At 37.6% G+C, this 23,071-nt stretch overlaps 3 protein-coding genes across 3 annotated transcripts; 2 read left to right on the top strand and 1 right to left on the bottom strand.

Annotated features, from left to right (window-relative positions):
* The first annotated feature begins 677 nt into the window (after positions 1-677).
* LOC125475193 (pentatricopeptide repeat-containing protein At1g62720-like) lies at positions 678-2,448 on the top strand. Its single transcript, XM_048579657.1, has one exon. The coding sequence runs from the start codon at positions 779-781 to the stop codon at positions 2,294-2,296; it is 1,518 nt and encodes a 505-aa protein (XP_048435614.1). The 5' UTR covers positions 678-778; the 3' UTR covers positions 2,297-2,448.
* A 482-nt stretch (positions 2,449-2,930) lies between these two features.
* On the bottom strand, positions 2,931-20,748 carry LOC125475294 (dentin sialophosphoprotein-like). The gene is made up of 6 exons (XM_048580006.1): positions 20,716-20,748; positions 12,471-12,618; positions 11,786-11,977; positions 11,183-11,419; positions 4,129-6,063; positions 2,931-3,823 (listed from the first exon to the last, which is right to left on the bottom strand). The coding sequence occupies exons 1-6, from the start codon at positions 20,746-20,748 to the stop codon at positions 3,144-3,146; spliced, it is 3,225 nt and encodes a 1,074-aa protein (XP_048435963.1). The 3' UTR covers positions 2,931-3,143.
* A 338-nt stretch (positions 20,749-21,086) lies between these two features.
* Positions 21,087-22,620, top strand: LOC125475192 (pentatricopeptide repeat-containing protein At1g63130, mitochondrial-like). Its single transcript, XM_048579656.1, has one exon. The coding sequence runs from the start codon at positions 21,164-21,166 to the stop codon at positions 22,466-22,468; it is 1,305 nt and encodes a 434-aa protein (XP_048435613.1). The 5' UTR covers positions 21,087-21,163; the 3' UTR covers positions 22,469-22,620.
* Positions 22,621-23,071: the final 451 nt, after the last annotated feature.

Raw genomic sequence — 23,071 nt, 5'->3', positions numbered from 1 at the left:
CTCTACATTGTATTCAATGATCTGAATTGTCTATTTTGTAAGTCTCGATTCATAAATCATCATTGCACAATTCAATTTAATCTGAATTCATTTGCCTATTTAATTATCACGATAAAATTTAAATGTTTTTTGGATCCAATGTCATAGTCTAAACTACAGTTTAATAAAACACTGTTTGTCGACCAAAAACTAATAAAATTATTACTATACCCTTTAATACAAAACTGAAAGAAAATATTAGAAAATAAAACAATGTGGGCATTAAAATAATTTTGTACAAACAAGTTTTTACTTTTTTTTTTTTAACCTCACAACTATGAGCTATGTCACCTTATCAATACCCTCCCAACTGCAAGTGGCCCTTTGCCACAGTTGTGGGAAATTATTGAGTTCTTACATTACGGCATAGCTTCAAACCTCTTCGGTGGCTAACCCACCCAACTCATTTTCTCTTTCCTATTTTTTTGGGATGTAAAAACAAATAACTCCTATACTTCAAAAATCTCATTGTGTATTCCAAACTTTTTATAATTAAAAAAAATATATACAATAGTATAAATTGAGACTTTTAAAATACTAATAACAGTTTCATATTTAAAATAAAATAAAAAATATATTTCTCAACACACAAAGTGTGTGACCTTTACAAGTACACCAAATACTATAATATACTTGGGTGAAAACAAATAAAAATTCTCTTCCTTAATTTTACTCTTCTTCGGGGACTAGTTTAAAGAAGTGAGGTTTGCTGAATTTGTGTAGCCAACTGAAACTGAAGATGAAGATGAAAAGGATAACCACAAGACCTCCATCTCGAGGTAATCTTCCTTCTTTCATTTTTACCATTCTGCGGAATCCAAGTAGGGGATTTCATTCCGACGCTGTTAATGCTAATCCTACTTGTACGCATACAATTAAACGAACCCATTTGGTGTCGGAGAGTATGATTCAGACTCGATGCAAATCTGGAAAAATTAGGAAAGATGAAGCTTTGGGTTACTTTAATTCCATGATTCAAACCAAACCCTTGCCCTCTATTTGGACTTTCAATTGTTTGTTGGGGGCACTATCCAAGATGAAGCAATATTCTGCTGTGGTTTCTATGTGTAAACAGTTGATGGGTTACGCTCATTTCCGACCTGATGTCAGTACAATGACTATTTTTATGAATTGCTTGTGCCGTCTGAACCGGGTGGATTTGGGTTTCCCTGTTTTGGCAATTACCCTTAAATACGGTCTTGAACCCGATGCTCATTGTATAACTACTTTACTTCACGGGCTTTGCAAGTACAGTTCCTGGGCCGAGGCAATGGAGCTGTTCAAGTTAATAGAAGAGAAGGGATACACATGCGATGCAATCACTTATGCTACCATGATCAATGGATTATGCAAAGTTGGGAAAATTTCTAAGGCAGTCGAGATTCTTAAGAAGATGTGGGAAGATGGAAGGTTTAAGCCAAACCAAGATTGCTACAATCCAATCATCGATGGATTGTGTAAAGAAAGCCGAATGGATGATGCCTTGACCCTATTTCGAGATATGATCAGCAAAAGTGTTGTACCGGATATTATCAGTTATAACTCTTTGATTCATGGGTTATGCAACATGAGTCGCTGGGAAGAAGTGCTCCCTCTTTTTGAAGGAATGGAAGATCATGGAGTCAGGCCAGATGTTGTCATCTACAACACTTTAATTTATGCATTGTGCCAATCGGGGAGGTTGGAAAAAGCCAAGAGCTTCTTGGTTTGCATGCTTAACAGTGGAATTTCACCCGATGTATACACCTATAATGTTCTTATGAACACTCTTTGCAAGGAAGAAAGAATTCAAGAAGCGCTTACTCTGTTGGAAACTATGACAACGAAGGGCATAAAGCCGGATGTTGTCACTTTTAATTCCTTGATTTCTGCGTCATGCAAGTCTGGTAACTGGGAAGAAGGTGTGAGGCTATTCAAAACCATGATTGATCATGGAGTCTTGCCTGATATTGTTACATACAATTCTGTACTGGATGCTTTATGCAAGGAAGGGAAGACAACAGAGGCACTGAATCTTGTCAACGAAATGTTCCGTAGAGGGGAAAAGCCTGATGTTGTGACTTACAACTCTTTAATTAAAGGATTGTGTCGTACCAGCCAATGGAAAGAAGCCACAAGGTTGTTTGATGAAATGGTATGCCATGGAATCTTACCTAATTTCATAACTTTGAAGATACTTTCGGGTGCGCTCTGCAATGAAGTGATGACTGATGAGGTTCGCAAAGAATTTAAGGCGAGAATAGATGGAGCTTTGTAGCTTGGTAAGGAAATGGTCCAAAAAGGATTGATGCCCGGTCTGGAAACGGGAAGAACTTTAAGAGGTTCTTTGTCCTACTGCTTCATGTGCAGAACAACACGTTACATGGTTTGAAATTTATATGAATGAAGAGTGGTCATATATTAGTGATACATTTCCATTCACTTGGTATGTTTTTCTTGTTTTTGTTACGCTTTTGATTCATCACCTTCCTCACCCACCTTCGAGTTTATGTGAGCCGGAAATGGAATATATTTTAGCCGCACATGAGCTGCATCGATCCCTCTCCTTTGATCTAAACAAACAATCACCGTGGTCATTTATACGTAATTCATCGACTGCAGTCTGTATTTATACGTCCTTACAGCTACTGAACCAATTTGGAACTTCACTGCCTATAACACTCATAGCGCTTCACATAATATAGATGAGCAACGAAAATGTGCAAGGACACGTTTAATACATTGGTATTGCACATTGGATATAAATACATAGCCGTGAGGGGCTTGCAGCTTGGTTGGTCCCATATCAACCAACAGTGGGACGTTACTGAAATTACCGACATTTTCAGTGGAAGAGTGCAAGATATCTAATGCTGAATTCAATACCTAGATATTTCTAGTCCGTTGTGTGGTTTAGCTCTGAAATTTCGTCCCATATCAAACATCGACTAACTTTGAACCGTCGCGTAAAATACAGTACCAAAGCCTACTAAAAATCCCAGACTCAAATAACCATACTGACAATATGCACCTAAGTCGGTAGAAGTAAACACTTAGAGCTAACACACAGACAATATGTGCATCAATAATTGAAAACTTCACTTCCAAATTTCTGAACTGAGACGCTACGGATGCTGATGCGCAGATGAGCAGCATAAAAATTGTGCCCAGTACGGTCTCCCCTTGGCTTTCTGCTTTTCAATCTTGATCTCTGGAGGGTACCTTGCCGGAGAGTTCCATTCTTTTGCATTGTCTTTCCTAGATGCCTGACCTGTTGGTGATTCGGGAGCCAGAATTGAGTTCACTGTCGTTGTTAGACGACCATTGTCCTTCCCCGTCACTGCTTTATCATCTTTCTGAAGCGTAGGGGCTTGACTTTCTTTTTGGTTCGGTGACTTGGCTTTGTTCTCTAGGTAGGCCTCACCCAAAAGGTTTTTCAAAGGAGTGTGTTGCTTCGCAGTGCTCCAGTTTGTAACCTTGGCGATGATCTCTTCATTCTTCCTTCTCCCTGGTGATTCGTTCACAACATGAGTAATAGAAGGAAACCACCCAGCCTGCAAAGGTGCAGGTTTTGGCTGTTCCAGGTTCTGTGCTGTCTTGATTTCAGCACCAGTAGCCTTTTGATTATCAACGCCTCCAGGTTCAACCAATGTCATGAAAGACGGTGCCTCAAACGTATCAGATTTGTCAGAGTATTGCCTCTCAGATGCAAGTTTCGCCTTCTTTTCCAATGAAGCTTGGGGATCTGTAAGTGGTACAGCTTCAGCATCAAGAACAGCTTGTGCCTCTGACTGGATAGAATAAACTGTACCATGCATCAACAGCAAATAGACCGAAGTTAGGAAATTTTAACACTTCCTTTTGAGCAAAAGCATTGAAAAAGGTATTTATGCATAGAGAAAAGACAGTAAAAGACAGCCTAGAAACAAAAAATATAAATATGGTATACAACTATTCTAAACAATTGTAAATCTATCACAAAAAAACATTATTAAACGATATATAAACTGATCCAACGAGAAAGTGATATTAAGGAGACCCTCTAGGATGGACATATATGCTACACCTACAAAAATATAACTTTTATAAGTAACTCATTAATACTTATACCTGAAACAGATCCCCAGTTGCCTTCGAGGCTGTCAGTTTGGCTATTCGAGTCAACAACATCAAGTGCAGACGAATTTGTCTGTTGCTCAACAAGTTTATCACTCTCTTCCTGCAAAGATTGAGAAGTCAACCCAGAAGAAACCCCAAGGAGCTCTCCGGAGCAGTTATCTTCAGCAACGGTGAAACTTGGAACAGAAGATTCAGTAGCTAAAGAGGACAGATTTGGAACAGAAGATTCAGTATCTAAAGAGGACAGACCCACTTCTTTCGTTCCACAGTCCATTAAACTCTTCTGTGACGATTCAACATTGGGACCATGTTCTGACCCAGCAGCAGTGCTGCCCCCAACTTCTAGCTGGACCTTGTCATTACAATCAATCTCACTTTCCATCACACTTTTCTTTGTATCTGAAACTACATTGAGGTCAGCTCTGCTAGAATTTGAACTGCTGTCCACGTTCAGTTTTGGCTTCGCCAAAAGATTCTCCTCAATAGATCCTCCCCTACTTTTATTTCCAGATATAGGGCTCTTTTCAGTTTCACCCTTATCGTGATCACCAGAGTCATCGCCATTATGTATATCTGTTGGATTAACTTGAAGTTCGGAGAGACAACTGGTATTTTCCAAACTAGTAATGGGGTTCTCAGCAACAATCTTCTCCATAGATACTTCAATGTACTCATCCCCAGTTATAGCATACTTTTCAGTCTCATGATCACCATCGTCAATAAAATTTCCTTCTACGGGTCCTTTGCTGCTATGATCCGCACTCAAATCACATTTTTCATCTTTCTCATTATCATCCAGACCAACAGAGTGTGTTGTTTGATTTATACCAGTACTGCTCAAGGATTTTGCATCAGATGCAACATTTGTATCACTTTCTGGAAAGTTCACCTGTAACGACTTGTAATTATCATAAGTCACCTGTCCTTCAGGAAAGCCAACCAAGTTTTTAGCTACCTGAGGCATCACAATGTCAGCAGGGGTTGATTTTTCATCTGAACCTTGGTTTTCAGTAGTCTTGATCTCATTCTGAGACACACTGGCTTCTTCAGAAGGCACTTCTTTAACCATTGGCTTGCTGCTGCCTCCATCCAGTTCATGGCTAGCTTCTAAATCATGCATTTCTGAAGAGGCCACAGTGCCTCCACTTAAATTACTTGACTGGAAGATTTGAGAATTGTCATTTGAAACAGGATTTTTAACACCGTTTTCCTCGTCATTAAATTGTTCCCAAGAGTCCAGAAAAGTGGGCTGGTCTAGTTTCTCTTCTTTGTAGGTTTTGAAACCTTCAAGCATTGCCGCAGCATTGTCTACCACTGGTAGGTCATCAGGCACAGAAAGCACATGTACGTTTGCACTCCCTTCACCCTTCGAGTTGCTACTCTCAGTTAATCCACCAGAACTGAAACAGTGCATCTCGTCTGTGGTATCCACCTTATTTTCTGCGGTATTAACAGAAGCTTGTGCATGTTCAACAGATTCAACATCAGGGGAAAGACCAACTTGGGGAATATCCAAATCAAACACATGAATACGCTCTTTCTCTGATGGAACAACTTCAATATCTCGCAGAGAGTCTGAAGTCACTTCAACTGATCTTTCTAACTTAGAGGCACCCTCAGCTGTTTCACTGGAAACTTCATTGGGTGCGACCAAACCGTATGGTAAGTTTCTATCTTGATCACTTGCTTCCATTTCCTTCACCTGCACCTCCTGTGAAATGGATGTTAAAGAGCTCTCAATCACACTGTCAGTAGCATGGGTCTTCTTGCTATCTTCTGATACATCTGTAATAGGGTGTACGTCATCTTCAGAACCATTCCTATCATCCTGCACAGCTGACTCTGAACTCTTCATTGAATCAATGCTAGTGATTGACATAGATCCCTGGGACTCCGGTGCATAGCCCAGCTGATTAGTTGTATTCTCTGGATTTATGAAACTTGCATCAGGTTATTGAGAGATAAATCATTCTGTTAGTGCAACTAATGTAATTTGACGACAAAGGTGGAGAAATGTAACGACAATGTTAAAGTTAGGTATGGAAAATTAGGCAATGTAGGCATGGTTGAATAAAATAAATTAGGTGCAATTAATGTGTTTTGTGTGGTAATAAATAATCTTAGTTTATTCATTTGGTTTGCTATAAATACCCAAGTCCTCAAGCATTGTAAATCATCCAAGGAAATACAAAGCCTAGAGCTAAATAAGAAAAGCTTTGCTAATTAGTTTGTTTTGTGAGCTTTCTTTAAGAGTGTGTTCTATTTTCTTCTTCTTGGGATCATTAGAGTTATCTTGGATACTCTTCTTATTCAACAATTGGTATCAGAGCCAAGTCGGTCAGGGATCGTTCTTGGTAGAGCATTGGTTGTAAAGTCTCTTGAAATTCCGAGTATGCTCTGTGGTTGCAGTTTTGACTGATCTTCCACATCAGAAAAAATTTCTTGAGATTATTGCTGGGGTTATCACAAACCTTGAGAGGGAGCTTCTTTGTGTCGAGAGTAGTGTATTACTCTGCACGGTAGTCACTCAAGCTTGTTCGGTGTAGTCAAAGTCTTGCCGATACGATGGGTGATCTTCAAGTTGTTGGAGGAATCAAGAAGCTCAACAACCAAAACTATAACACGTGGGCAACGTGTATAGAGTCTTACCTTCAAGGTCAAGACTTGTGGGAGGTTGTCGGTGGTAGTGAAGCTACACAACCGGCAGCGGAAGATGCTAACGGTGTCTTGCGGAAGTGGAAAATTAAAGTAGGCAAATCAATGTTTGCTTTAAAGACCACAATAGAAGAAGAAATGTTGGAGCACATTCGAGATGCTAGAACGCCAAAGGAAGCATGGGACACTTTTGTTACACTCTTTTCGAAGAGGAACGATACAAAATTGCAACTTCTCGAAAATGAGCTGCTATCGATGGTACAACGCGACATGACGATTGCCCAGTACTTTCACAAGGTGAAGTCGATATGCCGCGAAATTTCAGAATTAGATCCAACAGCTCCTATTGGGGAAACCAGGATGAAGAGAATAATTATCCATGGTTTGAGACCCGAATATCGAGGGTTCATTGCCGCTATACAAGGATGGCCGACACAACCATCGCTTGTTGAGTTTGAAAATTTGCTTGCAAGTCAAGAAGCTATGGCCAAGCAAATGGGAGGAGTCTCACTGAAGAGTGAAGAGGAAGCGCTCTACACCAACAAAAGCAAAGGCAGCTTTAAGCAGCGTGCTGGTGGTGGATCCAAAAGAAATGGTGACAAGGAAAAAGGTCATCAAGGAGGAGGGAGTTCTCGGCCAGGGGGAGCTCCGAAGTATCACGGCAACCGTGGTCAGTCCCAGAATAATAAAAAATTTGAGGGCAAGTGTTACAATTGTGGAAAGAATGGCCACATGGCGAAAGATTGTTGGACCAAGAAAGAGCCTGTTGAAAGTAATACTGCTACTTCCAGTTATAGTGAAGATGGCTGGGATGCTGAAGCATTATTCACTACGGAGGAAGAATGGGACGCAGAAGCATCATCTTGTTGGTGCTCAGAAAATGAGGCGTCACCTGACCCAAAAGAGTTTGAAGATACGTTGCAAGGGAAACTGGGAGACCAAGCTGTCCAAATCCAATCAAGTCCAGATGAGCCTGAAGATTTGCTTACTGGAGACGATGTCGACCAAGAAGTACCTAAGAGTACTTGGCAAACTGGCATGTATCAACAACCAGACGAGGAAGGTGGGCCTAGTGTACCGGAAGAATCAACTCCACAATCTCAACTCCGAAGGTCAACAAGAGCACGGAGACCAAATCCCAAATATGCCAATGCAGCCATAATTGAAGAAGCAACAGAACCTGAGACGTTCGAAGAAGCATCGCAGAGTTCTGAGTGGATGACAGCTATGAAAGAAGAGCTTGATGCACTTCAGCAAAATCAGACTTGGGATCTCGTGCCAAAGTCAAGAGATGTGAAACCCATATCCTGCAAGTGGGTTTACAAGATAAAGCGTCGTCCAGATGGGTCAATCGAGAGGTACAAGGCACGATTGGTAGCTCGTGGTTTCTCTCAACAGTACGGACTAGACTATGATGAAACGTTTAGTCCAGTAGCAAAGCTTACAACCGTACGAGTCCTACTTGCACTTGCAACTAACAAAGACTGGAATCTGTGGCAGATGGATGTGAAGAATGCTTTTCTTCATGGAGAGCTGGATCGGGAGATCTACATGATCCAACCAATGGGATTTCAGAACCAAGATCATCCTGAATATGTGTGTAAACTGCGGAAAACACTCTACGGATTGAAACAAGCACCCAGGGCGTGGTATGGTAAGATTGCTGAATTTCTAACACAAAGTGGTTATTCAGTAACACCTGCAGATTCCAGCTTGTTTGTCAAAGCCAATGAAGGAAAGCTAGCTATCGTGCTAGTGTATGTGGATGACTTGATCATAACCGGTGATGATGAGGCAGAAATTCTTCGGACGAAGGAGAATTTATCAGTCCGTTTCCAAATGAAGGAACTTGGTCAACTCAAGCACTTCCTTGGTCTAGAGGTTGATCGCACACAAGAAGGAATATTTCTCTGTCAACAGAAGTATTCCAAAGATTTATTGAAGAGGTTCGGAATGCTCGAATGCAAGCTGATCTCTACGCCGATGGAGCCAAATGTCAAAATGAGTGCACATGAAGGAAAAGATTTGGAAGATGCGACGATGTATCGACAGTTGGTAGGTAGTCTGATCTACTTAACCTTGACTCGACCTGACATTTCTCATGCAGTTGGTGTGATGAGTCGATACATGCAAAATCCAAAGAAGCCTCACTTGGAAGCAGTTCGACGAATACTGAGATATGTGAAGAGTACAATTGACTATGGTCTTTTGTACAAGAAAGCTGAAGACTGCAAGTTAGTTGGTCACTGTGATGCTGACTATGCGGGAGATCATGACACCAGGAGATCAACAACTGGGTATGTGTTTAAGCTTGGTTCTGGAACCATCTCTTGGTGTAGCAAGAGACAGCCAACGGTATCATTGTCAACCACTGAAGCAGAGTATAGAGCAGCAGCAATGGCAGCTCAAGAGAATGCATGGCTGGTACAGTTGATGAGTGATCTACATCAACCAGTAGATTATCCAGTACCATTGTACTGTGATAACCAATCGGCCATTCGCTTGGCGGAAAATCCAGTCTTTCATGCAAGAACTAAACATGTGGAAGTGCACTACCACTTTATCAGAGAAAAGGTTCTACAAGAAGAGATTGAGATGAGACAAGTCAAGACGAATGATCAAGTTGCGGACTTGTTCACAAAAAGTTTAAGTACAGGCAAGCTCGAAATTTTTCGCTGTCTGCTCAGCACAGTGCAAAGAATGAGAGCTGACATTGAGGGGGAGTGTTGAAAATCAATGTCAAAGTTAGGTATGGAAAATTAGGCAATGTTAGGCATGGTTGAATAAAATAAATTAGGTGCAATTAATGTGTTTTGTGTGGTAATAAATAATCTTAGTTTATTCATTTGGTTTGCTATAAATACCCAAGTCCTCAAGCATTGTAAATCATCCAAGGAAATACAAAGCCTAGAGCTAAATAAGAAAAGCTTTGCTAATTAGTTTGTTTTGTGAGCTTTCTGTAAGAGTGTGTTCTATTTTCTTCTTCTTGGGATCATTAGAGTTATCTTGGATACTCTTCTTATTCAACAAAATCATTCTGTTAGTGCAACTAATGTAATTTGACGACAAAGGTGGAGAAATGTAACGACAAAATATATTCACATAAAGAAATGTACGCGAACATATTAAAAATAATGCAGACCAATGCAAGAACACAGAAGAACATTCACCATCACTACATTACAAAAGAAGTCGATATTGGGTACAATTAATGTTGCACTGAAGAATATCATCTCTTTATCATGAATTTTAAAAGGACTTGTGAACTTCAAAGGCATGAAAACTCGTTTACCCATGATAACAAATATAGCACAACACGATTTTGAAATTTTTATGTGAAGAACTCCCATCCAACCAAGTGTACAGAAATGTAATATCAGAACTCAAGGAAAAAAACAAATTCAATGAAACACAGATAGATTTTAGTTCTCAAGCGCAAATCGGTTTCACTTTATACGCTGTTTGAGTACTCTCGAAGTTTGGCAGAAGTTTTAGTTGTAAGTAGATTAAAATCTAACATGACACACCTTATACTCAATCTACAGGTTACTGCAGCTTAAAAGAATTTAATCCAGAACATAAACTCAGTATCACACTAAAATTTCATTTTGGTTTGTGTTTTCCATACTTAAAAATTGGACCAACATTTCCATATTCTTCTTTTCTTCGTATCAGAAAACATTTCCATATTATCCATACATCTTCTCAAAAAGGACAAACATGTTAACTTATATAATCAAATTAGTTGTCACCAATCAAATAAAAAGGGCAACCCCAAGCCAACAAGGCTCCCCGCTTTGCGAGGGTCAGGGGTGGCGGTATGGGTGTGTGGAACGTCAAAGTGACTTAACTAAGAAAGAAAGAAACCCAACCTAAAACAAGCGGAGCAGGCATGTCTCCGTGGCATGAGCATACAATACGACCCATAATCTACTCATACTATTCAACAGAATTCACAAGAATTATCCACTCATATTCCAACCTAGACGTGTCATCACTGTTGAACAACCTATATCCTACATTGATGAAGGATACAAAATACAACCAAGTGACAAAGCAAAGCAATTGTACGCACTGCAGGTGTGCACACTCAAATACCCTACAGAACCCATCCCTCCCCTTTACAACGATTTATTTTCCTGATTAGGAAATTATCATGTCATACTTCAATGCAATGGATTAAACAGATAATTGTTCTATTTATTCTAATTCATTTAATTTGTTTTCGAGTGCCCTCTTAATAAAGAAAATAATGATTAAGCCGCAAAAAATCAAGTTTTCAGACCATAAACAGATACATTAACTAATCAAACAGTTACATATAAATAATTAATCAAATGTCACCAAAACAGTTAATATGATTAATTGGACTGGTTTATTGAAACGTTACCATTGATTTCCCCATCATTAGGGGATTGGATGGCATTCAAATCATTCTTGGCAACCCTTTCCACACTAGTTGCTGATTTCAAAACATCTTCTAACCCTTCTCCGGTTCCTGCACCAGATCCACTATCCAAAAATTCTGCAACTGCATCTGAGAACACCGCATCTTCTGATCTGACAGATTCTCCCCCAACGAGACCACTGCCCTTTTCGTTGTTACTTCTTTCCAAGACTTTCGAACCTTACACAGAAAATTTGGTACCAGAAATACCATGATTTAAGATCTATCAAAGGAATTAAAGAATAATATATCTAATTTCCCATCGGCTTATCAACAAAAACTGAAGAAAATCAAAACCCCTCTTACTGTTTTGAGATGCAATCAAATCATAGTTTATCATTTGTTTTACATACTTAGATGCCGGTTTCTAACAATATTTTACTTATTTATCCAGGTGATCTCTCTATCAGCTTGATAGCATAGTCCTAAATACCTGCCTCAACGCATAAACAAATCCCAAATTCCAAAATTTTAGAATCTTTCCAAATATTTTTACAGCCACCAAACAGGGTAGATTATATAGAGCGGAAAACTTGATTAGCTCACTTGGGGTTTTGCGGTCGTCATCGGAGTGCTCATCATCTGACTGGGTGTTCTCCTGTAAGCCAACCAACTTGTAGCCATCAATGGTTCCACAAATCCTCTTATGAGCACGCCTGTGCCTGGCACTTGGGTGTGGGTTAGGAAAGGGCCACCCACATTTGCTGCAAACATGGACTCCTCCATGGCTCTCATGCCCTGCAATATCAACAACCAAAAACACCAACATTCAGAAAACGCAAAAAGAATGGAAAAAACAAACAACAACCCAGATTATCAAATTCTCAAAAATAAGCAAAAACACCAAAAAAACAAAAAATTAGCAAACCCTTAAACCCCAGAAGCAAACAAAACAAAGATTCATAAATTCACAGAAATAATCAAAAACACCAAATAAAAATAGAAAACCCTTAAACCCCAGAAGCAAACAAAACAAGGATTCATAGAGAGGGAGAGTACAAGAAAATTAAGATAAAATCAGAAAAACCCATCAAAACATTTCCAACCCAGAAAATCAAAATCCAAAAACCCAGAAAAATAAGAAAATCAAGATTCAGAAAAAAAAAGAAAAGAAAGATTATGAAATTCTAAGGATTCACTTATATGTTTATCATGGATTTATGAGACGAGATTTGAGCTTTTGAACTTCGATGTTTGATACAAAATTTTGAGATATATTTTTGGTACTTACCTAGTGGGTTATCATACGACACATCCGCACACCACAGGTATAGATGTCTATGACCATAGGACAAAGATGATGGAAGAGTGAGATATGATATATTATATACCCTAGCTTCATTGTCGAAAGCAGTGTCGGACAGCTTCACTAGCCATGACTAGTGTTGGTGTGGATGAATGCTATTTTATACAGCTTGACCTTCGGGCGATGAACATGTACTGCCTTCGAGCAACTATGATACCCCTAGTTGAGTACTTCACGGATACAATTTATAGATGTTTTACAAATGTTTTACACGGCATGCTAGACTGTTTTTATAAAACCTATACGTAGTATTATATACATGTTTTCAAAATAGGGGGTTAGTATGTTCTAAAATAAACTGGTTTCGTACTATTAGTATTATTACAAATTATGGTCCACTCACATTTTCTGTTTTGTGCCCCTCAGGACATAGCGACGAAGAGTAAGACTCGAGTTTCGAGGCTTTTCCCTACCAGTGATCTGCTCACTTCTATTTACATATGACCCTTCTTAACTATTGTAATATGATGCTCACCTTTCTTTAGCATTCTGTTTATTGGTATGCTTTGGACGTATTGCATCTTTTACTTTGAATTTGTAATTCTTGATCTTTCTATTTCGTTCATGTGGATTTTACATCATTATTGTTGTCACTTAGCATTTATTGCTCCATATTATTCGTGTTTGTTTATACACTTAAGGTTTTTGTCACCCTTGAGTGTCGGTCCGCACGTGACATCCACTTGTTATTTGGATATCTGGGTTAGGGCGTGTCATCTTCCTCCCTTCTTGCCTATGTGCAAACAACCCTCCCATTCTCTTCCCCAGTGAGAACATCCAATCTCTTCTCCGGTGAAACCAACCCTAAATTCCTCACTTCTCCATTAAGCCCACCCCAATCCCTCTCTTCTTACGCGAGCCCACCCTAAATCCCTATTCATCCGGAGCTCGCCCCAATACCTTTTTTCCCTTTTAAACCTGACTCCACTCATCTCTCATCCGACGACCTCAACTACCCGAACCTATTTGTTTGCCGACGAGGTCACTGTCAACCCTCTCTTCGACGACGACCCCACCTAGTCCTCTTCAACAACAATCCCACTCTAGTCCTTTTCGACGGGGTGTTGGGGTGCATGAAGAAGACAAAGGTTTGAGGGTAAGGAAGAAGATTGGTGTTAGGTTACTGAGATAACAAATGGTTTTCTTTTTCTTTTTTTATTTCTTTTTTTTTTTTTCTGGTAAACGAGATAACAAATGTTTGGGGGGGAGTTTTAAATAAGAGAAGTGGGCTATTCTCATTAGGCCACACCACGAAGTCAGTAAATTGGGTACTCCCCAGTGAGTACCTAAACATTGTCCTTGATGAGAGGCGGACAATTTGTTAGCCCCTATTAATATTATTTGAGAAGGATAAAAATGTCCTTAACATATTGCCCTGTAAAGAAGGAAAAACTAGTGCCCCTACTAATTAGTTTTTTTATTATTATTTATGTTTATTAATAGGGGTGGATGAGAATTTAATAAAAACTAGCCTTCTGATACATAGGTACGGATGTGGCAATTGATTTTTTTTTTTAATTTAAAATTTTCTGTTTTAGATCTAACTACATATTTAAAAAAAAAATCAAAAACAAAAGAAGAATAATTAACCACCTACAACGTGGGTTTGAAGATTCATTTAAACATTTAAATTACCATTTTCCTATTTTGTTTGGGTAGTTGTTCATTGTTCTTCTTTATTAAAGTGAGGGCATTACAAGAATAGTAAACATTTAAATTACCATTTCACTATTTTGTTTGGGCCGATTCTTCTTGCTGACGGCATTGGTTTTCGTTCATTCTTGCCATTTCGCTAGCAAATTGTGCACGTATCGGATCTTGGGACTTCCCTTTTCTCCTTGCTTCTTTTTGCTTATCTTTACTCGGGGGCCTTGGAAAAGAAGAAGTTGGGCTCATTTGGTCGACACCTTCATTGTCAGCAAAATTCACACCTTCATTGACATCATTTGGGGGTGGGGCTGCATTATGAAATAATCTTCCACATTGTTGATTCGCATCAGTTCCCCACCTCGGACAATCCTTGAGGATGTTCCAAGCATGATGTAACTTAAAAGCTTGATTTTTTGGTGTAGTTCTTGTCTTTTAAATTGTCATTGCTTTGTCACCCTATGCAACAAATACATAAAAACATTTAGTTGCAAAATACTATTATGTACATGACAACTAAAATATCAATAAAGAAACTCACAATTTCTGAGGCGCCCCTTCCACTAGGCATGTCAGCCATGACTCTCTCCCAGCTTCCCTTCCACAAAGTGCACGGTTTGTTGATAATCTTCTACCGATCATAAACACCACCAACTTCCCTTCGACCGGCGTTGGAGTTTTCATGGAACTTATCAACGATTTTACCCCACAAAACCTTTCTATTTTGATTGGTGCCGACGGCACCATCTTCGCTAACAGAAATTCATGCCAAACATAAAGCAATATCTTCGTCAAAGGTCTAAGTACGACCTCTAACATGCTCTTTTGCCATCTTGAAAATTTGGAAATGAGAAGAAATCGTAGAAAGAAAAATTGGAAGAATTGTACGAGGAAAGTGAGTTTTGTGTGGATGTTTGAACAAATACATAGGTATTTATAGAGTTTTTGGTTGAATTTCAAGTTAAATAATTTTTTAAAAATATTTTAGCCATTGGATTTAAATTTGGACCGTTAGATTTGATTATATTCAATCTAAGCCGTTGGATTGAATAAATATATAAATATAAAACTAAAAAAAAAAAAATTGAACCTTGACCGTTGGATTGACCAACGACCCATTTAAATATGGTCGTTCGATCGAAAAAAGTAGCCGTTAGGCTACTGACGCCATCTGACAGCAGGGGACACGCCCACGTGGGTTAGGTCCCCGTGGGAATTAGGCTGACGCGTTGCTGCACGTTGGGCGACTGGCTCAAGCGTCTGGGCTTCACAACCCGTGTTTCACTCACAACAGGTAGGGCCCATAATGACTTCTAGCCTAAAACGGGCTGGTATTTGGCCTTCTTTTGAGTTTTAGGTTTTGTTTAGCACATAGGGTGGAGTCGGTTTGGGGGCCGGGGGGGGGAGTGGGGGAAGGGGGAATTTTAGGTTATAAGCCATTGTTGGAGTTGGTCTTAGTACACATACACACATGTTCTAATTAGCCTTTTTAATTTATTATTTTTAGATATTAGTATTAGTTTTATAAAAATAAAAATAAAAATCTGAGTTAATATTTAATTATTAAAAATATAGTAAAAAAGTGATCAAGTAACTACCGACATAGTGGTTGTTTTGCCTAAAAATTTCAACACAGTTTGACTGAATCTTCGTTTACTTTTTTTTGCACAAACAATATTATACATCCTAAAGGGATGGAGGAGTGAGCTAAGTCTCACAATAGGCTAGCAATAATGTGGTTCAAATTCGCCTACATGTAATTTAAACATCTCTAATTAAAAAAAAATTAAATATTAAACTTCTTTCTCCCCACTCCCATGTTCTCTCTCTCTTCCTCTATCCTTCAATTTTAAAAATAAAAAAAAATCTCACACACTTTGTGTGTCGGCATATAGTCCTTATGATAGTTATCATTTCTTATTATAATTTGTATTACTTGGGGAGTAAGTTTCTCTCTCCTCATGATTTTTTATAAATAAAGGCACAGTCAAAGGAAATCAACATCCTTGAAATTCCTCAATTCTCTTTCTATTCTTGCCCCACTCACCCTTATTTTTCGGACCCACTCACTCTTATTTTTTGAACCTCCAGGATTTTAGTGGCAGAGATTTTGTAACAACGAGGATTGTTGGCAAAAGTTGTACGTAGGAGACTTCTCCTTTTGGTATAAATGTCATTACTCTTCTTTTACTGCAATTTATCTATGATCTGACATCACTTGTGTGATATAGGTTCAATCCCGCTCACATGCACACTTTAAATTAGTCACTTTTAGGTTTTAATTTATTCACATTTTTCACATCACTACACTTTACAGCTTCATCACCTTCTAGGTGTCGGCCAACACATCGCGATTCGGGTGTCCAAGTGGACATTCCGGATCAGGGTATGTCATAGAGCGTGCTAGAAGAAACCCTTCATAAATCAATTAAACCAGCTGAATCAACATAATAAAAGTGGTCTTTCAATTTCCATCTACATTCTATTGAATTTACATTAAGATTAGAGAAAATAATATTTAATAAACAACTAATTGAATTACATTATTACTAACCCCTTGTGAGGCTAAGCCCACCCCCTTCCCCTTAGTGTAGATAATATCGTTTGTTAAAAAAATTCATTTGACAACTAATTGAATCATATTATTATGCGCGTGTGAAATGCTTTTTTTATAATTGGCACTACGTGCCTCTTTAGTGTTTAAAAATAGAGAAAATAATATTTAATAAACATCTGCGTGCAAAAGACATTTTTTTAAATCACGGCGCGCTACGCGCCTCTTAAAATGTTTTGAACATAACCTTCATGATTTTCCTTATTTTTTATTATATTTTCCTTTTCCCTTCACGTGGGAACCAACAACTTTTACTCATCATTTCATTTTTTTTATTCTTTTCTCTCTTCCCACTTATATTTATATTAAATTTTTATGACAAAATTACCAAATTACCCCTGCACTATTTTGGACTACTTTTAAATTTTGTTGTTTTTTGGGGCATTTTTGTCCAAACATTTTTGGTGAAGTTGTGACCTCAAATTGGGTTTGCTGGCTTTATATACAAAGATATGCCCACACACAAAGTGTGTGTGAAATTCTTTATTTTTATTTTTAAAATTGAAGAAGAGAAGAAGAGAGTGAGAGAGAACGTGAGAGTTGGGAGAGAAGGAGATAGGTTTATTTTAAAATTTTTTTTTTTTTTTTTAAATTAGTGATGTTAAAATCATTTATAGGTGAGGCTTAAACAAAAAACAGCAAAATTTTGTTTTGTGAAAATACATTACTGCCCTTAACTTTTTTGTTGTGATAGAAAACTAAATTATCTTTTCGCTCTTTTTTGGTTGACAAAGAGGGTTCTATTAAGAGAAATTAGGTTATCATCCCTTTTTTTGCTACTTCATTAATTAAAACCTTATTCTTTTTCAATTTTTGATGAAGTTCCTTAGGTTTTAATAAACGTCATTAATTATTTCAATAATAAAATATTTTTTATTTCTAAATATGTTCATTTATTGTTAGAAATGTTTCGTATGGTATATTTATATTTATGGCTAAATTTTTTATCATATATTTTCATTTTTATTTTGTACCCATTTTAATTTGTACCAATTTTCTTTTTAGTTTTAATTTGTACCAATACATTAATTCCTTTTTGTGCCCATATTTTTTAAAATTTTATTTGTATTTGTACCCATATTTTCTAATTTATTTGTACCCATTTTTAATTTTGCTAAATATAACCATGCTAATTATATGCATTTATTTTATGTTTTAAAATATATCATTAGTTATTTTTTAAAAGTGGGTACATTATTTTTTTGCTATAATTTTGTAAAGAACAACATTACTCTATTATTGATTTTTAAGTATTTATTATATTTTAAAAATATTATTTGAAGTTTTTTAAATTTCATAATTTGTGGGACATTAAATGCATAAATGCATGAGTTAAATTTCTTAAACCTCAATCAAAATATTTAAACAAACAAGGTTTTAGTCTAACAATTAGACTGATTAGGGACCGCAACCAAAAAGACTCGTTCTATTAATATGTAATTTAGACCATCCCTAAATAAGATGCCAAATTTTAAACAAAAATTTTAAAATTTAAAATTCAAGCTTATGTGACTCATCAATCGATATGTTGTATCCCACATCGCCCGTGAGGGCGTGGTCTTTGGGCCTTATATATCCATTGCCAGCATGTACCTTTCAGTGAGGCCTTTTGGAGCTGCGGCTTGCAAGGACAAAACCGTGCGGTAGCCCTCTGCTGTGACCTAGTCCAGAGGGGGAATGCCAAAGCGGACAATATCACTGCGAGGGAGGGTTGGGATGTGACAGATATGTCAAATTTAAACAATTATTAATTGTATGACAAAAAAAAATTATTAATTGCATTATTTACTTTTCATTAGGGGTGGGCGAGGTTCGGTTTGGTGTGGAGTTTTTGCGGTTTTGGTTCGGTGCAGTTTTGAGGTTAAAACCGAAATGAAACCAAACCTTTTGGTTCGGTTTGGTTTGCTTTTAAACGGTTTTGGTTTGGTTGGGTTTCATTGTTTGAAAAAATAATACACTATTAAAATTCAATCATGCATACACTATTAAAACTGCAAGTTACTGCATTGTTCAAGCATGCATACAATATTAACATTCAATCAAGCATGACTTCAATTATAATCAGGCATGCATGCGTACAACATACATTATTACACTGATTCAACTAGAATCTTTTGATTGGCTTGAAGCTTGTTGTGGTTGTGAATTAAGAATAATAGCAAGCACAACAATTAACATCAATTAACATCAACAAAGTGGTACGAAAGGTGGATATGCATTCGGTGCATGTGAATATTACCTACATAGGGTTTGTTTTCGAGTGTGCTAATGGATTTTCGTGTTTTGAATGACTGACTACCATTTGGTGCATGTGAATGAATAATATCTAAAGCAGCAAGTATTGTTTGTTTGAAATATCTAACTGAGTGGAGACCGAGGGAGAGACAGAGAGTTAGATGAAGAATGAAGTTGAGTAGCAAATGAGTAAAAGAAAGAAAGAGTAAATGAGTAAATGAAGTTGAATAGATTTCCATGTTTTTCTTGTTTCTGGTACGGCTTTGATTGATTACCCCCCTCATCCACCTTCGATTTTATGTGAGCCGGTAATGGCATATATTTTAGCCACACAGGAGCTGCATCAATCTGTCTCGTTTGATCTGAACGAACAATCACCATGGTCATTTATACGTACTTCATTGGTGGCAGTCTATGTATTTATACGTCCTTACGGCAACTGAACCAATTTGGAACTTCGCTGCCTGGAAGTAGAACACTTGATAGCACTTCCCCGCCTGTAAGATTCATATCATGGAGACGGCGACAGCCAAATTTTCGCATAGCCTTTGGCAACTAGACACGTCCATCCAACGAATGAGTCTCACATCTCCGTCTCCCCATATCATCTTTGATTATGTTGAAACTATTTCCTTTGATATTGCACCATCACATTCTCACATTTTAATTAGTTACATTCATCATCCAACTCTTTTTTTTTCTATTGAAGAAAAAATTATTAAAGAGAGAAACTGCGAGTACAACCAGCACCAGTAAAGCCCGAATGAAAAGATGTTTTAGCAAACAAAGGGATACATAATTCCCAATAATGATTATACTGAACTAGAAACCCTTGTCGAGCGAAAGCATCCGCCACAGAATTTTCCTGTATGAAAATGTGATTCTATCCAACATCAGAGAAATTCGAGGTCAGCCAACGGATATCTTCAACAAGAGAGGTGAGATTCCAAGGAATCTCACAATGATTCTGGACTGCTTGAGTGATGAGACGACTAAAAATGGATTTGAAACTGCTTGAGTGTTAGAAGGCCACTTGCTTGTAATTAGTATTCTTAAAACAAAAGATAATAACAAAAATTATAAAAAGCATTTATTATCCACTAAAAATAGATTTGAAACTGCTACCAAATTTGACAGCAACTCCTTCTGTTGCCATTTTATGTCATACCACATAGGAATTGACATTTCGGTTGGAAACCATAGTGCTGTCTTTTTTAACCGTTATTGATTATGTGGACTTTTCAACATCTCATTTAAATATGCTCTTAGATATACTTTATACAAGCTTTTTAAGGAAGGGACCCCATTTAAAAAAAAATTGTTAATTAGTTGTGTTACCCACCTCTACATTGAATTCAATGATCTGAATTGTCTATTTTGTAAGTCTCGATTCATAAATCATCCTTGCACAATTCAATTTAATTTGAATTCATTTGCCTATTTAATTATCACGATAAAATTTAAATGTTGTTTGGATCCAATGTCATAGTCTAAACTACATTTTAATAAAACACTGTTTGTCGACCAAAAACTAATAAAATTACTAGTATACCCTTTAAAACAAAACTGAAAGAAGATATTAGAAAATAAAACAATGTGGGCATTAAAATAATTTTGTACAAACAAGTTTTTACTGTTTTTTTTTTTAAACCTCACAGCTATGAGCTATGTCACCTTATCAATACCCTCCCAACTGCAAGTGGCCATTTGCCACAGTTGTGGGAAATTGTTGAGTTCTTACATTACGGCATAGCTTCAAACCTCTTTGGTGGCTAACCCACCCAAATCATTTTCTCTTTCCTATTTTTTTGGGATGTAAAAACAAATAACTCCTGCACTCCAAAAATTTCATTGTGCATTTCAAACTTTTTATAATTAAAAAAAATATATACAGGAGTATAGATTGAAACTTTTAAAATACTAATAACAGTTTCATATTTAAAATAAAATAAAAAATATATTTCTCATCACACAAAGTGTGTGACCTTTACAAGTACACCAAATACTATAATATACTTGGGTGAAAACAAATAAAAATTCTCTTCCTTAATTTAACTCTTCTTCGGGGACTAGTTTAAAGAAGTGAGGTTTGCTGAATTTGTGTAGCCAACTGAAACTGAAGATGAAGATGAAAAGGATAACCACAAGACCTCCATCTCGAGGTAATCTTCCTTCTTTCATTTTTACCATTCTGCGGAATCCAAGTAGGGGATTTCATTCCGACGCTGTTAATGCTAATCCTACTTGTACGCATACAATTAAACGAACCCATTTGGTGTCGGAGAGTATGATTCAGACTCGATGCAAATCTGGAAAAATTAGGAAAGATGAAGCTTTGGGTTACTTTAATTCCATGATTCAAACCAAACCCTTGCCCTCTATTTGGACTTTCAATTGTTTGTTGGGGGCACTATCCAAGATGAAGCAATATTCTGCTGTGGTTTCTATGTGTAAACAGTTGATGGGTTACGCTCATTTCGGACCTGATGTCAGTACAATGACTATTTTTATGAATTGCTTGTGCCGTCTGAACCGGGTGGATTTGGGTTTCCCTGTTTTAGCAATTACCCTTAAATACGGTCTTCAACCCAATGCTTATTCTATGAATACTTTGCTTCATGGATTGTGTAAAGAAAGCCGAATGGATGATGCCTTGACCCTATTTCGAGATATGATCAGCAAAAGTGTTGTACCGGATATTATCAGTTATAACACTTTGATTCATGGGTTATGCAACATGAGTCGCTGGGAAGAAGTGCTCCCTCTTTTTGAAGGAATGGAAGATCATGGAGTCAGGCCAGATGTTGTCACCTACACCACTTTAATTTATGCGTTGTGCCGATCGGGGAGGTTGGAAAAAGCCAAGAGCTTCTTGGTTTGCATGCTTAACAGTGGAATTTCACCCGATGTATACACCTATAATGTTCTTATGAACACTCTTTGCAAGGAAGAAAGAATTCAAGAAGCGCTTACTCTGTTGGAAACTATGACAACGAAAGGCATAAAGCCTAACGTTGTCACTTTTAATTCCTTGATTTCTGCTTCATGCAAGTCGGGTAACTGGGAGGAAGCTGTGATGTTATTTAAAACCATGATTGATCATGGAGTCTTGCCTGATATTGTTACATACAATTCTGTACTGGATGCTTTATGCAAGGAAGGGAAGACAACAGAGGCACTGAATCTTGTCAACGAAATGTTCCGTAGAGGGGAAAAGCCTGATGTTGTGACTTACAGCTCTTTAATTAAAGGATTGTGTCGTACCAGCCAATGGAAAGAAGCCACAAGGTTGTTTGATGAAATGGTATGCCATGGAATCTTACCTAATTTCATAACTTTGAAGATACTTTCGGGTGCTCTCTGCAATGAAGTGATGACTGATGAGGTTCGCGAAGAATTTAAGGCGAGAATAGATGGAGCTTTGTAGCTTGGTAAGGAAATGGTCCAAAAAGGATTGATGCCCGGTCTGGAAACGGGAAGAACTTTAAGAGGTTCTTTGTCCTACTGCTTCATGTGCAGAACAACACGTTACATGGTTTGAAATTTATATGAATGAAGAGTGGTCATATATTAGTGATACATTTCCATTCACTTGGTATGTTTTTCTTGTTTTTGTTACGCTTTTGATTCATCACCTTCCTCACCCACCTTCGAGTTTATGTGAGCCGGAAATGGAATATATTTTAGCCGCACATGAGCTGCATCGATCCCTCTCGTTTGATCTAAACAAACAATCACCGTGGTCATTTATACGTAATTCATCGACTGCAGTCTCTGTTTATACGTCCTTACAGCAACTGAACCAATTTGGAACTTCACTGCCTAGAAGTATAACACTCATAGCGCTTCACATAATATAGATGAGCAACGAAAATTTGCAAGGACACGTTTAATACATTGGTATTGCACATTGGATATAAATACATAGCCGTGAGGGGCTTGCAGCTTGGTTGGTTAAGAGAATTTAGCCATTCGATTAGAACTTTGAATAATGTAGTGAAGTTTTGCCGAAAATTTATGTAGAACACAG

Source organism: the organism of the source record quoted next, unplaced genomic scaffold (assembly GCF_019419815.1).
Source record: "Pyrus x bretschneideri cultivar Hongxiangsu unplaced genomic scaffold, Pyrus_bretschneideri_v1 Contig14, whole genome shotgun sequence".
NCBI classification, from domain to species: Eukaryota; Viridiplantae; Streptophyta; class Magnoliopsida; order Rosales; family Rosaceae; genus Pyrus; species Pyrus x bretschneideri.
The sequence above is the reverse complement of the archived record's forward strand: the minus strand, read 5'-3'. Positions and strand labels throughout refer to the sequence as shown.